This window comes from Otolemur garnettii, unplaced genomic scaffold (genome assembly GCF_000181295.1).
Source record: "Otolemur garnettii isolate 467f Iridium unplaced genomic scaffold, OtoGar3 scaffold00109, whole genome shotgun sequence".
Lineage (NCBI taxonomy): Eukaryota > Metazoa > Chordata > Mammalia > Primates > Galagidae > Otolemur > Otolemur garnettii.
The window spans coordinates 4,297,032-4,313,560 of NW_003852504.1; the positions used below are offsets into that span (position 1 = coordinate 4,297,032).

Below are 16,529 nucleotides of genomic sequence, written 5' to 3' on the forward strand. Positions count from 1 at the left end.
GGACTGGAAATTTTAAAAACAAAAAGCTTGACTATTTTAGGAATAAGAATCTGATCATTTTGGGGGTGATTAAAAGGGATAGAGAGTTGTCTGGGGAGAGCAGGTAACTGAGAAATTAAGTAAAATTATATGCTGCTCCTTTAATATCAGGATTCATAATAATTTTTTTTTTTTTTACAAATCAGATTGGTGCATGTCACTTAAAATTGTTCACACTGGCTCAGTTACACTGCATCTACAGAGCAGCTTCTTAGACCACAGTGGTGAAGCATATCAACCATCTTGAGTTTGATTTTTTTTTACACATAACAACTGCAGAAATTAATCTTTTATCAGTTTATCACATCACAACAGCTATTGTTAAATAATCTACAAGGTAGAGAAGCAATTTCCAATTGTTCCCTGGGGTCTTCTAAGTAATGCCTTGTTATCTTGTGATATGCTATAAAGTAAATTGTATTCCTCTGAGTCATATCAGTCATCTTCTACAGTCTGAAATCTGAAATTGCTCTCATTGAAAAAAAAAGAAGGGGAAATGTATTCTATTATAGAAGGCATGGAGAATCAAATTGGAAAGCATAAGTCAAGTGGCTGGAAAACTCAATGGATTTCTTACTGGACTCTTCAAAAGCTACGTCCTGTTCTCCAGTGTGAGCCAGCATGATCAAAAATGCATGAAAGGTTGACATTTGGAATGGAGAGACTCCAGCAGAGGTTAAAGAGAAGGTGCACTGGAAAATGTTCTTCTTAGCAAAATATCACAGGAATGGAAGAAAAAGTATCCAATGTACACACACCTATTATGAAATTAATTTAAACCTTTTTATATGAAAGCTATAACCTAATAACAACCTAAGGATATGGGGAGGGGGGAGGGAGAGAGATTCGAGGGTTCACTTCTGTGGTTCATCTTGCAAGGGTACAAGTGAATCTTTCTATGAGTAGAATATGAATGTTTTGACATAATAACTAAGAAAGTTACATGAAGGCTATGTTAACCAGTTTGATGGAAATGTCATGGATTGTGTGTGAAAACACCACACTGTACCCCCAAAGTGCATCAATGTACACAGTTACCATTCAATAAAAAAAAAAAAAGAGAGAAGGTGCACAGTCTGATCCCTCTGTATCCCTATTACATGTGTACCCCATGCCTGGTTCTCTGATTCCCTGAAGAAGGGCACATCCCTGGGATCCTGAAGCTGTCCCTTGACCTTTGAAAAGATACATGCTCCAGCCCCATGGGAAATGCAATGAAGGGTTCAGGTGTCTGATAATAAAATCTGGCTCCTACTCACTGCTCAATTTGATATTGGGACATTTCATGAGAGGCTGAGAGTGGTAACAGTGAGTTAAAAGCTCCCATGCTATAGTCACTTTTGACCAACATCCTCTCATCTTCCTCACTTCCAGCCCTGGCAACCACACTACTACTCTGTTTATATGAGTTCAATGTTTTTAAGATTCCAGATACAAGTGAAATCATATCGTATTTGTTTTTTCCTGTGCCTGGCTTATTTCACTTGGCATAATGCACTCCAGTTTCATTCATACTGTCTCATTTCACAATGTATGCATAAATCACCTTGCTTTATTGATACACCTTAAATATATGCAATTTTGTTGACCGTACTGCAATAAAGCTGCAAATAAATAAATAAATAAATAAAAGCTTTATTTCCCATCTACTCACGTTTTCTGAGCTTGCGAGTATGTTCACTCCTCCATGTTTTGTTCACACTATTCTCAGAATCTATAAGGTCTTCTTTTCCCTATTCCCTTAGAAGCAGGGAGGAACTGAGATACTTCAGTGTGTGAAAGCCCAGAGTTTGAACAAGGACTATGTAAAGTGTTACTGAGAGTTAAACAGGAGCTTTGAGGAGCCCCCTGGCAACCTTTATCAACATAACTAATCAGCACTGAGTTCCAAGGCAAATATTTTTGGCAAGCTAATAGTATAAGAGATTAAATCTATTTATTTTACTTAAATCTGTCTACACATTCTGGAAATAGAGTATCATAGTGCAAAACTTTAGTGACTCAATGCTCCCCCCATTTTTGCATTTATTTATAAAGATGTACTTGTTAAAGGGTGCCATATCAGCACAGATCCTTCTGAATCCTGAGAATCAATTGTATAATAAGATAGGCTTCGCTGAGAGCAGATTGTCTTACTCCCACATTTTCATTGCATCTAAATATCATATACATATTGCAGCTTTCAGTGTGTTTATTAGGTAGTCACTGATGAAATGGATAGCAAATAAAGATAACATATAGACTTTTAAAATTTATCTTGTTAATGGTTTAGAGGAAGTAGGCCAGCTGAAATTAGAATGAGGCACTAATGAACCAAATTCAAGACCTGAAGAACTACAGCAGAAAAGTTTTAAAATTCCCTTGAGAAGTGTAAGAGCAAAATCCAACATTATGTGTTAAGATAGCAGGGCAAACATGAATTTCCAACAGGATGATATGAACAGAGATTACTTAATTACTTTTTAAAAGGATCCATTTAAAATCACTGATCCACAAAACTACTAGACACTTGTCTAGAATGACACCATAATTACATCAATTTCTGCAAAGGGAAACTGTAGCTACATTAAGGTAAAATCACTGTCAAACACCTAGTCTTCCTCAAGACAGTCAAGGTTGTACAAAATAGGGAAAAACTGAGAAATGGTCACAGACCAGAGGAGAGAGGGAAGACAAAATCCAAATAAAACCCTTGGGGTACCTTGGATTAAATATTGGAGTAGAAAGATTGCATTAATGGAAAACCTGGTAAAGTCTGAGTAAGTCTTCAGTTAACAGTGAGGTATGAATGCCAGTTTCTTGGTTTTGACAAATTTATCGTGGTAATATAAAATGTTAACAGTGGGGAAAACTGGATGAGGGATAATATGGGAACTCTGTACTACTTTTACAACTCTTCTGTAAATCTGAAATTATTTCAAAATAAAAAGTTTATTAAAAAGCAAGAAGAGGCTTGGTGCCAGCCACATATACCAGAGCTGGCGGGTTCGAATTCAGCCCAGGTCTGCCAAACAACAATGACAACTACAACCAAAAAATAGCAGGGCATTGTGGCGGGCACCTGTAGTCCCAGCTACTTGGGAGGCTGAGGCAAGAGAATCACTTAAGTCCAGGAGTTGGAAGTTGCTGTGAGCTGTGATGCCACAACACTCTACCCAGGGTGACAGCTTGAGGTTCTGTCTCAAAAAAAAAGCGAGAAGGGCCAGGCACAGTGGCTCACTCCTGTAATCCTAGCACTCTGGGAGGCTGAGGCAGGTGGATTGTTTGAGCTCATGAGTTTGAGACCAGCCTGAGCAAGAGCAAGACCCTCTGCCTAAAAAATAGCTGAGTGTTGTGGTGGGCACCTGTAGTCCCAGCTACTCGAGAGGCTGAGGCAAGAGGATTGCTTGAGCCCAAGAGTTTGAGGTTGCTGTAAACTATGATGCCATGGCATTCTCCTGGGGGCAAGAAAGTGAGACTCTGCCTCAAAAAAAAAGGCAACAAGAAAATCCCCATCAAAGAACAAGGAAATTTGTTTGAATTTGTCCTAGAATTCAAAAGTTTCCATGTAATAATAATCAAACCTCCTCCTCACCTTAAAATGCTTCTGCTCCTTTATTCAAATTACTTTATAAAGTGAACTCATGCATAAATGCAACCAGGCTTGCAATTCAATATACCTGACTGCTCCTTCCACATGCACAGATCTGTACTGTCAATTAACACATTAGCTCTTGTCCTAAATCATGCTGCAGCTAACTTCCCAGTCCCTGCAAGACTATTCCAATACATATATATTCTTTTAAGAAAAAACATAGATTAGCCATTTGCAAGACATAGCTGTTGCTTACAAGTGGTGGCATTTGAGCATTTTGGAGCATAAACTGCATATGCTGGGCAAACATGGCTGCGAAAGTCTTCTGTTGAATCAGATTGTTGCGTCCATTAATCTCCAGCTGAGTTTTTAAGTGTGGAGGAGGGTGAAGGTACTTGCAGTTCTCTCGAGCACACCTTCCCTAATAATGAATAGGACAAATTTACATTTAGTATTTCTAAACATCTGATATGATTAAGAATACAATAAGAGTTTATTAAACACTTAGCATGTGCCAAGAACTGTAATAAGCTCTTTACATGAATTAACTAATTTATCTTCATACCAACCCTATAAATTTGATATTCTTAAAATCATCTTCCAAAGCAGAAAACTGAGACTGAGAGGGTTAAATGACTCGCCTGTGGACACACAACTAAAAAGTAGTAAAACAAGACAAACCCATGTAGATTGATTCCAGTTGATTCCAGAACTCATTCCGTTAGCCACTCTGCTGTGCCCTACTTTGGATATACATCAGATTATATTTAAAACGTAAAATATCAGGAACAGTGTATCATTACAACATTACAGATTTTAGTAAGATTTTTCCGACATGAAATGTTAAATTATGCACGTTTAAATTAAATAACCCTTAGGATTTGGATCTACATATATAAATGATCAAGAAAATCTAGGGAAAATATTTAATAACTACACAGACATAAATATATAAATTTTGGACTCTATTATTTGGGACAACCTAGGCTCTAAAGCTCTTTATATTGAACTCATTCTGGGTGAGAAACATCCTGAAATCCACTGACAAAATCCTTATACGTGGCAGCCACGTTGTTCTTAGGTTCCAGAGGCATTAGTCCCAACTCACTTGAATAATGGAGACCAAAATATATTTTGGGTTCTTGGCTACTAGAATGTTCTACTGATGGTTCTGAGGGTATCCAACTTTTTTTTCCTCTGCTTCATATTAGAAGAATGAGAGTTGTCTTGGGCCACACATTAAATACACAAACACTAATGAAAGCTGATTAAAAAACAAAAAAAAGATCTGTCCATAATTTTCACCGTATCAGACACCACAGATAAGCAGAAAAATGTCCTCATAAATCAGCATGCGGCCTGCCGGCAGCAGGGTGGACAGGCCTATAAGCACTTTTAAGACAGGTGATGATATGTCAGTCCTGTGGAATCAAACATGCCTTTGGCGGCACCTAAATGCGGACATGACTAATGATTATGGTAGCAAAGGATGTCACTGGATTGGTTGTCGCACTGTCATAATGTGACCTGTTATTGAGTTTAACTTGTGAGTGCTACACAAAGCAGCTAATGATTCTCTCATTTGGATTACTAGGTCCACCATGGTCCTTTTAAGACAAGCACAACTGCACACAACTCTATTTCCCACAGATGCTAATTTGCTAAGTGTCTTTACTGTATATGAAGTTATGGGGAAGATAAAAGGCAGCTTTTTCTTAACTTTTTTATTTTTTTAGACCCAGGAGTGCAAGTTGCTGGGCCACCTGAATTCTCAGGAGAAAAATGAATTGACTTACCAAGTGTTCTCATTCAACATACACTATGTATTTTCCTTATTTACTAGGCCTTACAGCCCAGGGGTGTCCAACCTGCATTCTGTAGATGCATGCTGATTTTGTGAGGACTTTCAATTATCTGTGGTGTCAGATATTATGAAAAGTATGCACAGGCCTCTAATTTTTATTTTATTTTATTTGCTCATGAGCTTTCTTTAGTGTCTGTGTATTTACTATGTGGCCCAAGGCAACTTTTATTCTATTCTACCAAAAGTTGGCAGAAAACAAAGAAAAGTCGGACACCTCCTATTCACTTAATGCAATTACATCTCCATATTTATCTTGTTATTAAAGCATTCCTATAATTTCACTGATAATCAGGGTGTGTCCTTAAAAACTTTTTTTTTTTTGTGGTTTTTGGCCAGGGCTGGGTTTGAACCCGGCACCTCTGGCATATGGGGCCGGTGCCTCATTCCTTTGAGCCACGGGTGCTGCCCCTGTCCTTAAAAACTTTTATAGAACTACATATAGTGCAAACTCAGACAAATTGCAACTGCTGTTTTAAATACTAGATCACTGGGACAAGGTGGCTCTATTGTGTTCCCTGCCCTGGCAAGAATCTGAACATAACTTAAAACCTAGCATGAGAAATTAAGAACTACACTATTGTTTTCTGGTAAGTTTGTCTTTCTCCCATTACTCGATTTACTTTTAATCAAATTAAAAAGACTTACAAAATCAAATGACATCTTAATTTCAATGTACTTTTACATTTCTATGCAAATCCTAGAAAAAGAAGAATTTATTGGTGGTATGAGTTGAGAATGGTATTAACCTAATCCTCCTAAATTCATAAAAGTAACCTAGGAATAGCTACATCATTTCCACACATTTAAGGACAATAAGGAAATCCTAGTATGTGCTAAAAATCCCAACAGGGGTCTTTCCCTTGTTAGTGTATTCTTAAGAGAAAACACAGGCTTCTTTTTACATATGCCACAACTTGCACGAAGGTAAAGATGGTCACAAGGATTTTTATCCCTTAGGATCTCTACCCTGCCCACATAACTGAGGTTATTTGGCTCAGAATCAACAGCCCAGAGGAGGCAGAGGCACTCGGTGACTTCTAAAGCCACGCATGCTAGTTTACATGTCTACTTTGGGTTTCTCTTTCTCCTCCCATTCCCTAACATTAAAGATTTCCCCAAGGCCCAGTTCTAAAATCCTCTGCCCTCCTCTCTAATCTCTTTTCCCTGGAGAACTGAAGTTTTCCCAAAGTTTCATCTATCAGTACAATCGCTCAGATCTTAAATCTCTGTCTCTACCACTGACCTCTCTTCTTAATTTCAGTCCTTTTATTGCTACTTACAGCTGCATTTGGATATCCTGCCCCCCAACTAGCTGTAAATAACTTACTCCTTCTCTTTGATTATTTTTTATCTTGCTGCATACTCACATTTAGGTCCACTCTGATTCCTGTGCTTTGGGGAAGCAGTGGGAAAAGCAGCTTTTGGCAGCTGCTGGGCAAGATTGATTCAGGATGGCAAAGCCACCTAGATAGCTTGGCTCAGACAATAAGCATACAAAACCACAAAATACAATTTGTAACCCCTCTGCAAGGAAAGGTATAGAATTAGGACTATCTTTCATATTTAGGAATTCCAAATAATTGATGAGTTAAACGAAAAAAGAATAATAGGGGTTTTATAATGTGTTACAATTTAGAGTTGTAATACCATGTATATTGAATGCAATTAGAGAGACAGCAAGAAAGGAAGGAAGAGAACACAGTGTATTTGGCACGCTTCCTGTCAATCTGATAAAGAATTGAACGTGCCTTTGTGCTTTTATATCAATGTTCTTAACATCCAGTAACTTTTCTTCAGCTTTTTCTTGTGAATCTAATGACATCTTTGCAAAGTAAAAACAGGACCCAGAAATAGAAAAAAAGAGAATTACACTTTAAAAGTTACATGAAGTTAGTCTATACGCTTATAAAACTAAAGTATGGAATATGAGGCAGTGTGAGATATAAAGGAATTTATTCATCTTAGTTATGAGATTTTACTTGATTTACAAAGCATTCTTTTCTGAATGACACCATCTGTAATTTAATTCCATAATAATGCAAATGCATAGCAATACCACCTTATCAGAAACTGCTACTTATATTAAAGAAACCTTCTAAAGTAAAAAAAAAAGTCTGCATTTTCTGTCCAAACAATAGATGAAGAGACCAGGTATTTTAATCTCTCTGTTATCTGTAGAACACACTTGTTTCAAAAGAAAGCCATACCTCTCATGTTTTTTCAAAATGACTTTAGAACTCATGTATTTACGTGCACGAAACTGGTGATAAGAAATCTCCTCTTCATAGCTTTCATTCTCCAAGAGGCCCAAACTTAATTATAGGCCAAAATACTTGGCCTTTGTAGGGGGTAACACACTTTGTTTTTGACATTTCTTAACACTTAGTTTTGGGGTAAATCATGTAAGGAAGGGATGGAGAAGAAGTAATGGGGGTAACATCCAGCAGTGATCACCTATTATTTTTCTCCTTTAGCAAACCAATAACTATGGACTAACAGGTTCCAATAATTTCTCTAGGCCATCTGAGCACTTGGAGCAGGCCCCAAGATACCCTATCAGCCTGGGTCTACAACAGCCCTGTGGCCATCTTGGGTCTGAAAAAAGTCACCCCTCAGGTTTCCCTAGACAAGCCAAGAGTGTCCCAAGCCCTCTTTCTTCCATTCTAGACCCACAGGTTCAGAGATACCCCATAATAGTGCAAAGTATTAGATGTTATCATAAACGACTCTGTAAATGTTGTACCTATGATAGTCAACATCCTCTAACAGAGCAGGCTATTCCTAAAAATAGCAGCTAAGGCTAGTAAAGACCTGTAAATCAATCAAGCTCCCTCCTATACACAAAAAATTAAAGAAACATTGAAGAGACTAGCATGCAAGCTCATTTCTGCTCATCTCAATCTCTCACCCCCTTTTCCATTTCCTTTTGGCCTTAAAATACATGTTACTCTCATTTGGTTTTTTTACTGTGTTACTAAGTTAAGAGAATAGCAAAGTGATTCAATAGGACAGTGATTCTTGGCTGAAATAAATGCAACTACACCTATGAGTCTTCCAGCTTCCCCTTTTCTATCTACTGTCTTTGAAAATGCACCCAAAAAACAGCAGGGGGAGAAAATGGCCAATGACATTTCTGAACTAGATATGCATCAAAAAGTTGATGACAGACAAAAGAATAAGTTGCAGAGCATTTATAAACCTCCTAAATTCAATCTATTGCCTTTTTCCTACCTTCAGGCTTTTCACAAGTGAGTACAAAGCCTTTGACAAGAGAGAAAAGTAGTATTGTAGAGATTCAAATCCCACCTAAATCTAGGGAGTTAGGAGAGTGAGTCTGTCAGATAGAAGACTTCCTATGTACTTGGTGGGGGGAAAATCCTGTTAAGTGTACCTTTTTATGTTCATGTGAGAAAGGCCTACCATCCATCACAATAAGAAAAGCAACCTAGGAAGCTGAAAATTACCCTTTGTCAGTCACAGTATCTTAACAGAAACAGCTGTTTGCAGAATGACTTGATTTGGGAAAAATAACCCTTAAATACCCTCTTCTCAAATACAATTATAACTGGATTATTTTTTCAAAGACATATGCTCACTGATCTACTAGACCACCAAGAGTTAAAAGTTAAATATTAAATAAAGAGACCACACAGATGATTTGTTTGTAAAGAAAAATGCTATTATTCCATTTTTAATGAGCACGTGTGTTAAATGAAAAATCCTATGATAATATTGCCCCACTGTAACACACTTAAATGCATAGACTTGGCTTCTCGTAGGAAGAAACGGTGATTTCAAAATGACAAACCACATGTTCTAGGTTGCTTCGTTCTTGCTAAGAAAAACCTGAAAGAGCTAAAATTGAGTCAGCAGCAACATAAATTGAGTATTAGCCAGATAATAGTATCCTAATGGAAAATTCCCCACTTTCTTCCTCTTACAATTCTGTCTCTACAAAATGGATATAATCCACATCGTTTCTCCTTCAAATATTGAATCATCTATAAATGTTGATATATATACAGAAAGAGCAGCTTCCTTAAAATTCTGCATACAAATTTTAATTGAAATTTAAGATTCTGGCATGAAAGTTTCTGGGAGAAGTCTTTAATAAACCATTTCCTAAATATATTGAAGGCAAAATTGATGAGGCTGAATACAGACCCCCTTGACGAGGGCCAGCCAAGTACCTGACCACTGTAGTTAGCATTGCAACCACCTTCTACTATGCCAGCTCTGTTTTCTAACAAGTCCCATACGTTCACAGGCAGGGCAATGAGTCTGGTACAAACCAGATATTGAGTTTGAATAGGCAAGAAGATAGGAGGAAGGCAAAGGAATTTTCTTGCCTCACCTTCGTTAACAAAGTTTTTAAACTATACTCTTCAAAAGACAAAGGGAGGTTTGGGTACAACAATCACACTGTTGTTCTGAAATAGCCCACTAAGATAACTTGATTCCCAGAATAAAAACATTTTAGCGCTGAACTGGATTTTAGCGAATATCTTGTGCACCTTTATCTTACAGAGAAAGAAAGTGAAGGCCAAAGGGGTGAGGTGATTTGGCCTAATGCACAAACAACACAGTAAATACAAATACCGTTTCTTGCCTCTCACTTCCCAATATGGATTAGCAGTTCAAATGACTTTCCTCTGTAAAGATTTTCCTGCAACTATCTCTCCACCTGCAGTCCCATTTCTCTCTCTCTCCTCTGTACCTTCACCTGCACCTTGCACTCAGTTTTACCTTAGCACATATCACCGTACAATCAAAACTGTTTGCATGCCTGTCTCCCTAAGAGACTCTGAGCCTGTACAGAGGCAAAACCACATCTTCCTCACCTCTGAATCTCTAGGGATATGCCCCGTGCCTGGCATAGCCACTCCATACAAATTTGCTGAACTATGTGAGAATGATTTTATAGGGCATAACGCTAAGCCTGCTCAGACTCCTGATGGCTTCTCTTGCTATTTCCTTTGATAAGCTCTTTCTTCGCTCTCCAAGAACAGAACAATAGTCAACATATGATTGAGGCTATTCCTGGTTGTCTGTTCCAAATGAACCGTTATTCTATTCATGTCCAGAAAACAGCTCCTTCCTAACTTTTCTTTTGCTATGAATATAAACACTGAGGAATATATGATCATCATAGCGAAAAAATCTTGGTAATTTAGTATATACAATTTCACCAGAAATCACGTGAACCCATGAGGCATGCAGACGTGCAAACTCAGTCTAATTCCAGGGGGTCTCTGGCCTCAAGGGCCCCCAGGATACACAGCCCCACTGGACAAATAAAGGAGCCAGCAGCAGATCCATATCTAATCAGCACTTGGGCCAGCCCAAAGAGAGCCCTGCATTTCCACCCTCCGCTTAGAAGAAACTGCCTTCTCCAAATGCCCCACCCCTGCCCTGAATTTCTCTGAACAAGTTGCAAGTCAAATTCCCTGAAGCTACTTAGACAAAGGTGGAATACAGGGCTTTAGGAAAATCACAGTGGGTGGGGCCTTCTTGTGGATCTCCACTGCATACTCTGACTTACGAGAAAAGTGTTCCTGGCTTTACTTCAGGACCCACGTCCACCTTCATTTACAATGAACATTTATTTTCAAGTAATCAAGAGCTTGAAATTTTTCTTTGCAATTTTTGAAGAGCAAATAACACTAAAAATCCTCATTGCTGTCCGCAGTGGAAAATCTGCTTCCTGCCTCACCCCACCCCACTCACGCACACTTTTTATCCCTCCTTTCATCAAATGCCTTCAACGCCTTTAGAAAAATATTAACTGAATGATGGTCAATAATAAGCTCATTAAGAATGCATCATCTCTGTTTACAAACAGGCCAACCTGAATCAAATTAAAACCCCAAGCACACTGGTACCAAGTTATCTAAGGCATTTCTGATACTAAGCATTCATAGAAGCTGTCTTTAGAGCAGCGGATGGCTGCCAAGATAAAATGTCATTAAACACAGGGAGAAAAAGGAAAGAAAAAGTAATGACACTCAATTTGTTACTCCAAGAAATAAAGCACATAAAATTATACATCTTCAAAAAGCTACTTACTGCACAGGCTTCATTATGAAATGACTTAAGGGAGTGAATCTCTCTGGCCCATTAGTCAAAACTCCTGCTTTTAGGGTTCCCTCGCCTCTTTTTCTGGACACCCCGTCCAGTTACCAACCACAGAGGACAGGATAAAGAGGACACCAGCTGCTTACATTCTTTCTTCCCAGCTAGGGCTTCTGTTTAGGATCCTATCTAGAGATGCCAGTTTAATCAAATAAAAATAAATACTCCCAATTAATTTTAAATTTCAGATAAAAAAAAGAATCCTTTTTTCGTATGGCCCATACCTTATTTTATCTGGCAAACCTCTCCTCTGTTCTTCTACCCTTGAGTTGAGCTAAATAGAGGCAAATCTTTAAAACTCATTTTACCCCTTTACCTTAAAGCTCTAAGGAGGCTCCTCCAGAGTACCAGCCCAGGCTCTCCTAGGCGTCCAATTGCCCAGAGTAAAGCAGAAGGTACTCTCAGCACCAGCTTACCTGACCAGCTGCAGGGAATTTAAGGAAGTTGACTGTTGGGGAAAGCAATTTTTGATTCCACAGCTCCTCCCACCAAGTGCTTCACACAGCTCACTACCCTATCAGCCACTCCACCTTCCCACCCACAGTGGTGCAACTCTGTATTTCAAGGTCCTTGCTATCTGCTGGGGCTCCCCCTTTAGGCTAGCATGCAGAGGGTCATGGTGTATGAGCAAGATCTGCTTATCCCTGACTCCAAATTGATAGGACAGGTTTTTGAGCATATGTAGTAGTTCATAAAGACAAGACTTTTATGAGTCTTTTTCCCGGTTTTTATTTGTTTGTGTGTGCAAGGGTAAGAGATAGTTTAACTTTTTCCCCCCTTTATCCCTGTCCTTGGAATACTCAAATACAAACAAAAATCATCCATTAAAGCCCAGGAAAACGACTGCTTAGCATCATGCTTCTGTATGTACACATCAGCTCTATGAAATACAGATTCAAAGCACACAAAATAGCTATTATTTGCATAAGTATCTTTTTTTCCAGTCAATTCTTGGTACTCATATTAAGATAGTGAAAAATAGAAGGAAATGGCTAATTCTAATGAACCCAGTAATATATCTGGGGGATATGGCAATATATATAATAGCCCCACTTTATAATCAAGAACATTTAGGAGTCAATTGCCAGACACAGTCCTGAATTTATTTTTTATTCATTAAGAATGCAAGCTTTCATTGGAATCAAAGATTCAGAATTAGTAAAGTCAGAAAGAATGAAATTATACTATGTTGGAAATTCATATGTTTACAGACATATCATAGGAACATCAAATGCTATAGCCAGAAAGGCTCTTTAAGATCATTTATTCCAACATTTGCTAGATTGTGTATTACAAACCACTAGTCCCAAAAGAGTAGACTCAAACACTGGGTTTCCAGGTCAGTTATAAGAAATGGTACACTAGATCCCTCTCTTTGAGACCAATAATACACAAGAGCACAATAAAGGCTTTCACACATCTTATAGTAAAGAATTGCTCACTTTCATTAACCGGGCATTAACACAGAAATTACCTCCCCCCTTTTTAATCAAATTCTTGTTAACATCTCTCCTCAGTGTACCCGTATGAAAATACTGATCTAATCCAACTTCCTCATCTTACAGGAAGAAACACAAGCTCAAACCAAAGAGCATGGTGTTTTATAGGTCAAGTTAGTTTTCCTTCGCATTGTCATTTCGATTTCTCTCTTAAGTAGATAGAATGAACTCCAAAGAATTGGATCTTCTATTAATATGACATTTTTGCCCATATTTGACTTCCCAAAGGCTAACAATTAGATGGATATTTTGCCTATAATTGCTGCAAAGTATCACTTCACAATCATCTTCCCAACACTCCTTTTTGGAAGCTGTAAGTTCATCAGATCTTTCTAAATGGCTGCTGTAGCTTATTTTTGTTTGAAGGCTTCAGTCAAACAACTTTTGAAGAACTTTGAGCCTTCTGTCTAACTGGCTTTCTTACACTGTGACTTCTGTCCCTTGAAACCATGCCAGTGCTTTAAGGTTTTCCATGACTTAAGGGTCTCAAGTGAGCTTTAACTGTACTAAAACTTGGTAAGTCAGAAGGTATTGGGCAATCCCCTCAATTCCTAAGGGTTTTAGTTTTGCATTAAGCTTAAAACTTGAGGTTTCCACTTGGCAAAAATAAATTTCCTGTCTCTAAGTAAAAAGAAAGTTTCAATGAAGACTTCAATTTAGAAAAGTATCTTACAAACATATAAGGAAAGTCTAAGGTGAGAAGGACTCTGATTATTGTTTAGATTTAAACAATTTATCTTTGCAGGGCTCAAGGTGCCTATTAAGAATAAATTAAATAATTATGTTTCTATAGCTAGCCACATATTTCTCTACTCAAAGGTTATGTAAAGGGAAGATACAGTTATTGGCTTACTACTACAGTTTGAAATTAGGAGTACAAAAATGAAAATCAGTCCCTGTTTAGCTAAATAGGAGTCTTTTTTGAGATAAAGAAATGTAAAAGCATGATATCAAAATGGTTCTTTACAGGGTCTTTTTAAACTCATAATTGTGAAGCCATGTTTCAAATCCCCAACAGAGCCAAATGTATCTACTTTAAAATAAACATTTTTCTCACACTCCTACCCTATTACCAAATAAAAAAAAATAAAATTTCTGAGCAGAAACTTTTTACTTGGTGACATGGATTGCCATTAAAATACTTTTGAGGCATGGATTAAATCTATAGTTTGTTAGTGATATATTTTATCTCCAAAAGTCTTATTGAAATCTTTATACTAACTTGTTATTAAAATTGTCGGGAGTTTGGATTATCAGGCAAATCCCCAAAGAAAACTCCAAACTCCAAGTGCATTTAAGTGGCATGTTTAACCAAGTGATTCTTCAAAAAAGCATCTAAAAATTAGGCCAATTTACCATTTGTTTTTGTTCTGCAGATATGAAAACAAACAATTTATTGATACAAATTCTTTCTCCTTTAAAAATAAAGATCTATTTTGCCTGGCTTGAAGATCTATGACATATAATTAAGTTTCCAGCAAAATATATTTCAGAGATGTGAACAGAATCGACAAAGTTCTAAATTAAACTGTTGAATTACTTTCTAAATATATATATACATATATATATATGTAAATGGTCTTCTCTCAATCTAGTAAATTTAGCAGCCTTATTAAGCTTACCCTCTGCTTTCAGCAGGCAGTTAATGTTTGATGATGATGAAACTGTTCCTAGTATTTAAAGAACTAAACAAGTCCTTCCACAAACAATGTAACTAGAAATGGGGTTAGTTTAAAGAAAGTAAAGTGATAAAGGGAGGCCTTTTGTTTCGAAATAAATCAATCCCTCAACCATAAATGTCTCAAGGCCTTACAAAGAAGAGGTTGAAATATGATCACTGCCAAAGGATGACTATCTCTAAATCCAAAACAAGGAAAAGATAAAATAAAGAACACAGAGAGTTCATTAATTAGCTTTAAAATCTATCAACTGTACTCCCTAAGTCAGTTTAAACAGCCAGAGCAAGACTTATTGGACAAGCAGTACACATATAAGAATGTGATGTTCATTAAAAATGTGCATCCTTTATATTCAGCACAAAAAGATTTCTAGGGTCATTCGGCCATGGTGATAGTCTAATCAGTGCCTTTTGATTAGTGGAATCCTTATTTTGGTGAGGAAAAGTATAGTAAAAAAATAAAATAAACAAATCTACTCCAGCTCCCCTATGCTGTCCCTGAAAAATCAGGATAATAGTAGAAAACTTTAGAAAACATATCTTTTTAAAACAATAAAATGAGTCTGTTTATTAGGGTAAATCAAATTCCATTATAGAAAATATTTGTGGTGTATTTTACAAGGGCACATATTAAATCTACTAAGTGTAGAATATAAATGTCTTAACACAGTAACTAAGAAAATGAGGTGAAGGCTGTGTTAACCAGTTTGATGAAAGTATTTCAAATTGTATATAAAACCAGCACATTGTACCTCATAATTGCATTAATGTACACAGCTATGATTTAATAAAAAAAGAAAAGAAAATATTTGATAAAGTGGACACAGTGAAATTAAGTAGTGTAAAACACTAGTTTGTCAATCATTTATACTTATTTTTCTACTAAAGGTAACTAGAGCATTTATTTGGTTTTATGTTGTTTCACATTTTGCACTGTCTTTGTATACTACACTCTGATATAAATGGTCAAATGACCCTTTGGATGAGAACTAACTTAGATAATTTGTGAGTGCACTGGAGAATAATTGTATATAAAGCTTTAATCCGTACGGTGCCGGCCCCATATACCGGAGGTGTCAGGTTCAAACCCAGCCCTGGCCAAAAACTGCAGAAAAAAAAAAAGCTTTAATCCATGTTACTTAGAATAACTGTTGACACATACAGGGTGGCCATAAAGTCTGTGTGCAATTTACTATCTTAAACTACTTTAAATTACACATGAATTTTATGGATACCGTGTATTTAGAGACCAGGTTGAGACCCCTGTAAAATTATATTTTCCATTATATCATGAAAGTAGTCATTAAAACAAAACTCACGTTAGATATCTATAGAATTTTGTAATCTGCTTTACATTTCTCACCGCATATCTGTCTGAATGGTAAAAGTTCACTTTAAGGTGTATTTACCATGTGCCAGGAACTGTTCAAAGTATTTCATATGCATTATTTCATTTAATCTTCACAACTGAGGAAACTGAGGAACAGAAAACTGAAGAAGCATGCTCAAGCTGACAGAACTAATAAATAGCAGAGCTATTATCTGAGGTGTTTGGGGCCCCAAACTCACCCTCTCAAGCAGGACTCTTTGCCTCACAATACTCTGACAGAGCTAACCTGAGGAATGAGCTGTTTTCAAAAATTTCTACTCCCTCGGCCACCATTTCATTCAAAGATGACAACACAGATTGCACTCAACTGGCTTTTAGGTATGTCCAAACACGATTTAATAGCCCAAATTTAT

The 16,529-nt window shown here is 37.2% G+C and overlaps 1 protein-coding gene across 3 annotated transcripts in view; it reads right to left on the reverse strand.

Moving 5' to 3' along the window:
- Positions 1-16,529, reverse strand: part of MBNL3 (muscleblind like splicing regulator 3) — a 60,932-nt gene that overhangs the window by 22,317 nt on the left and 22,086 nt on the right. For all 3 annotated transcript variants that reach the window (XM_003796954.1, XM_003796953.2, XM_023517365.1), the window contains exon 2: positions 3,870-4,034. In XM_003796954.1, the coding sequence (XP_003797002.1) occupies positions 3,870-4,034 (165 nt within the window). The remainder of the gene's footprint in view (positions 1-3,869; positions 4,035-16,529) is intronic.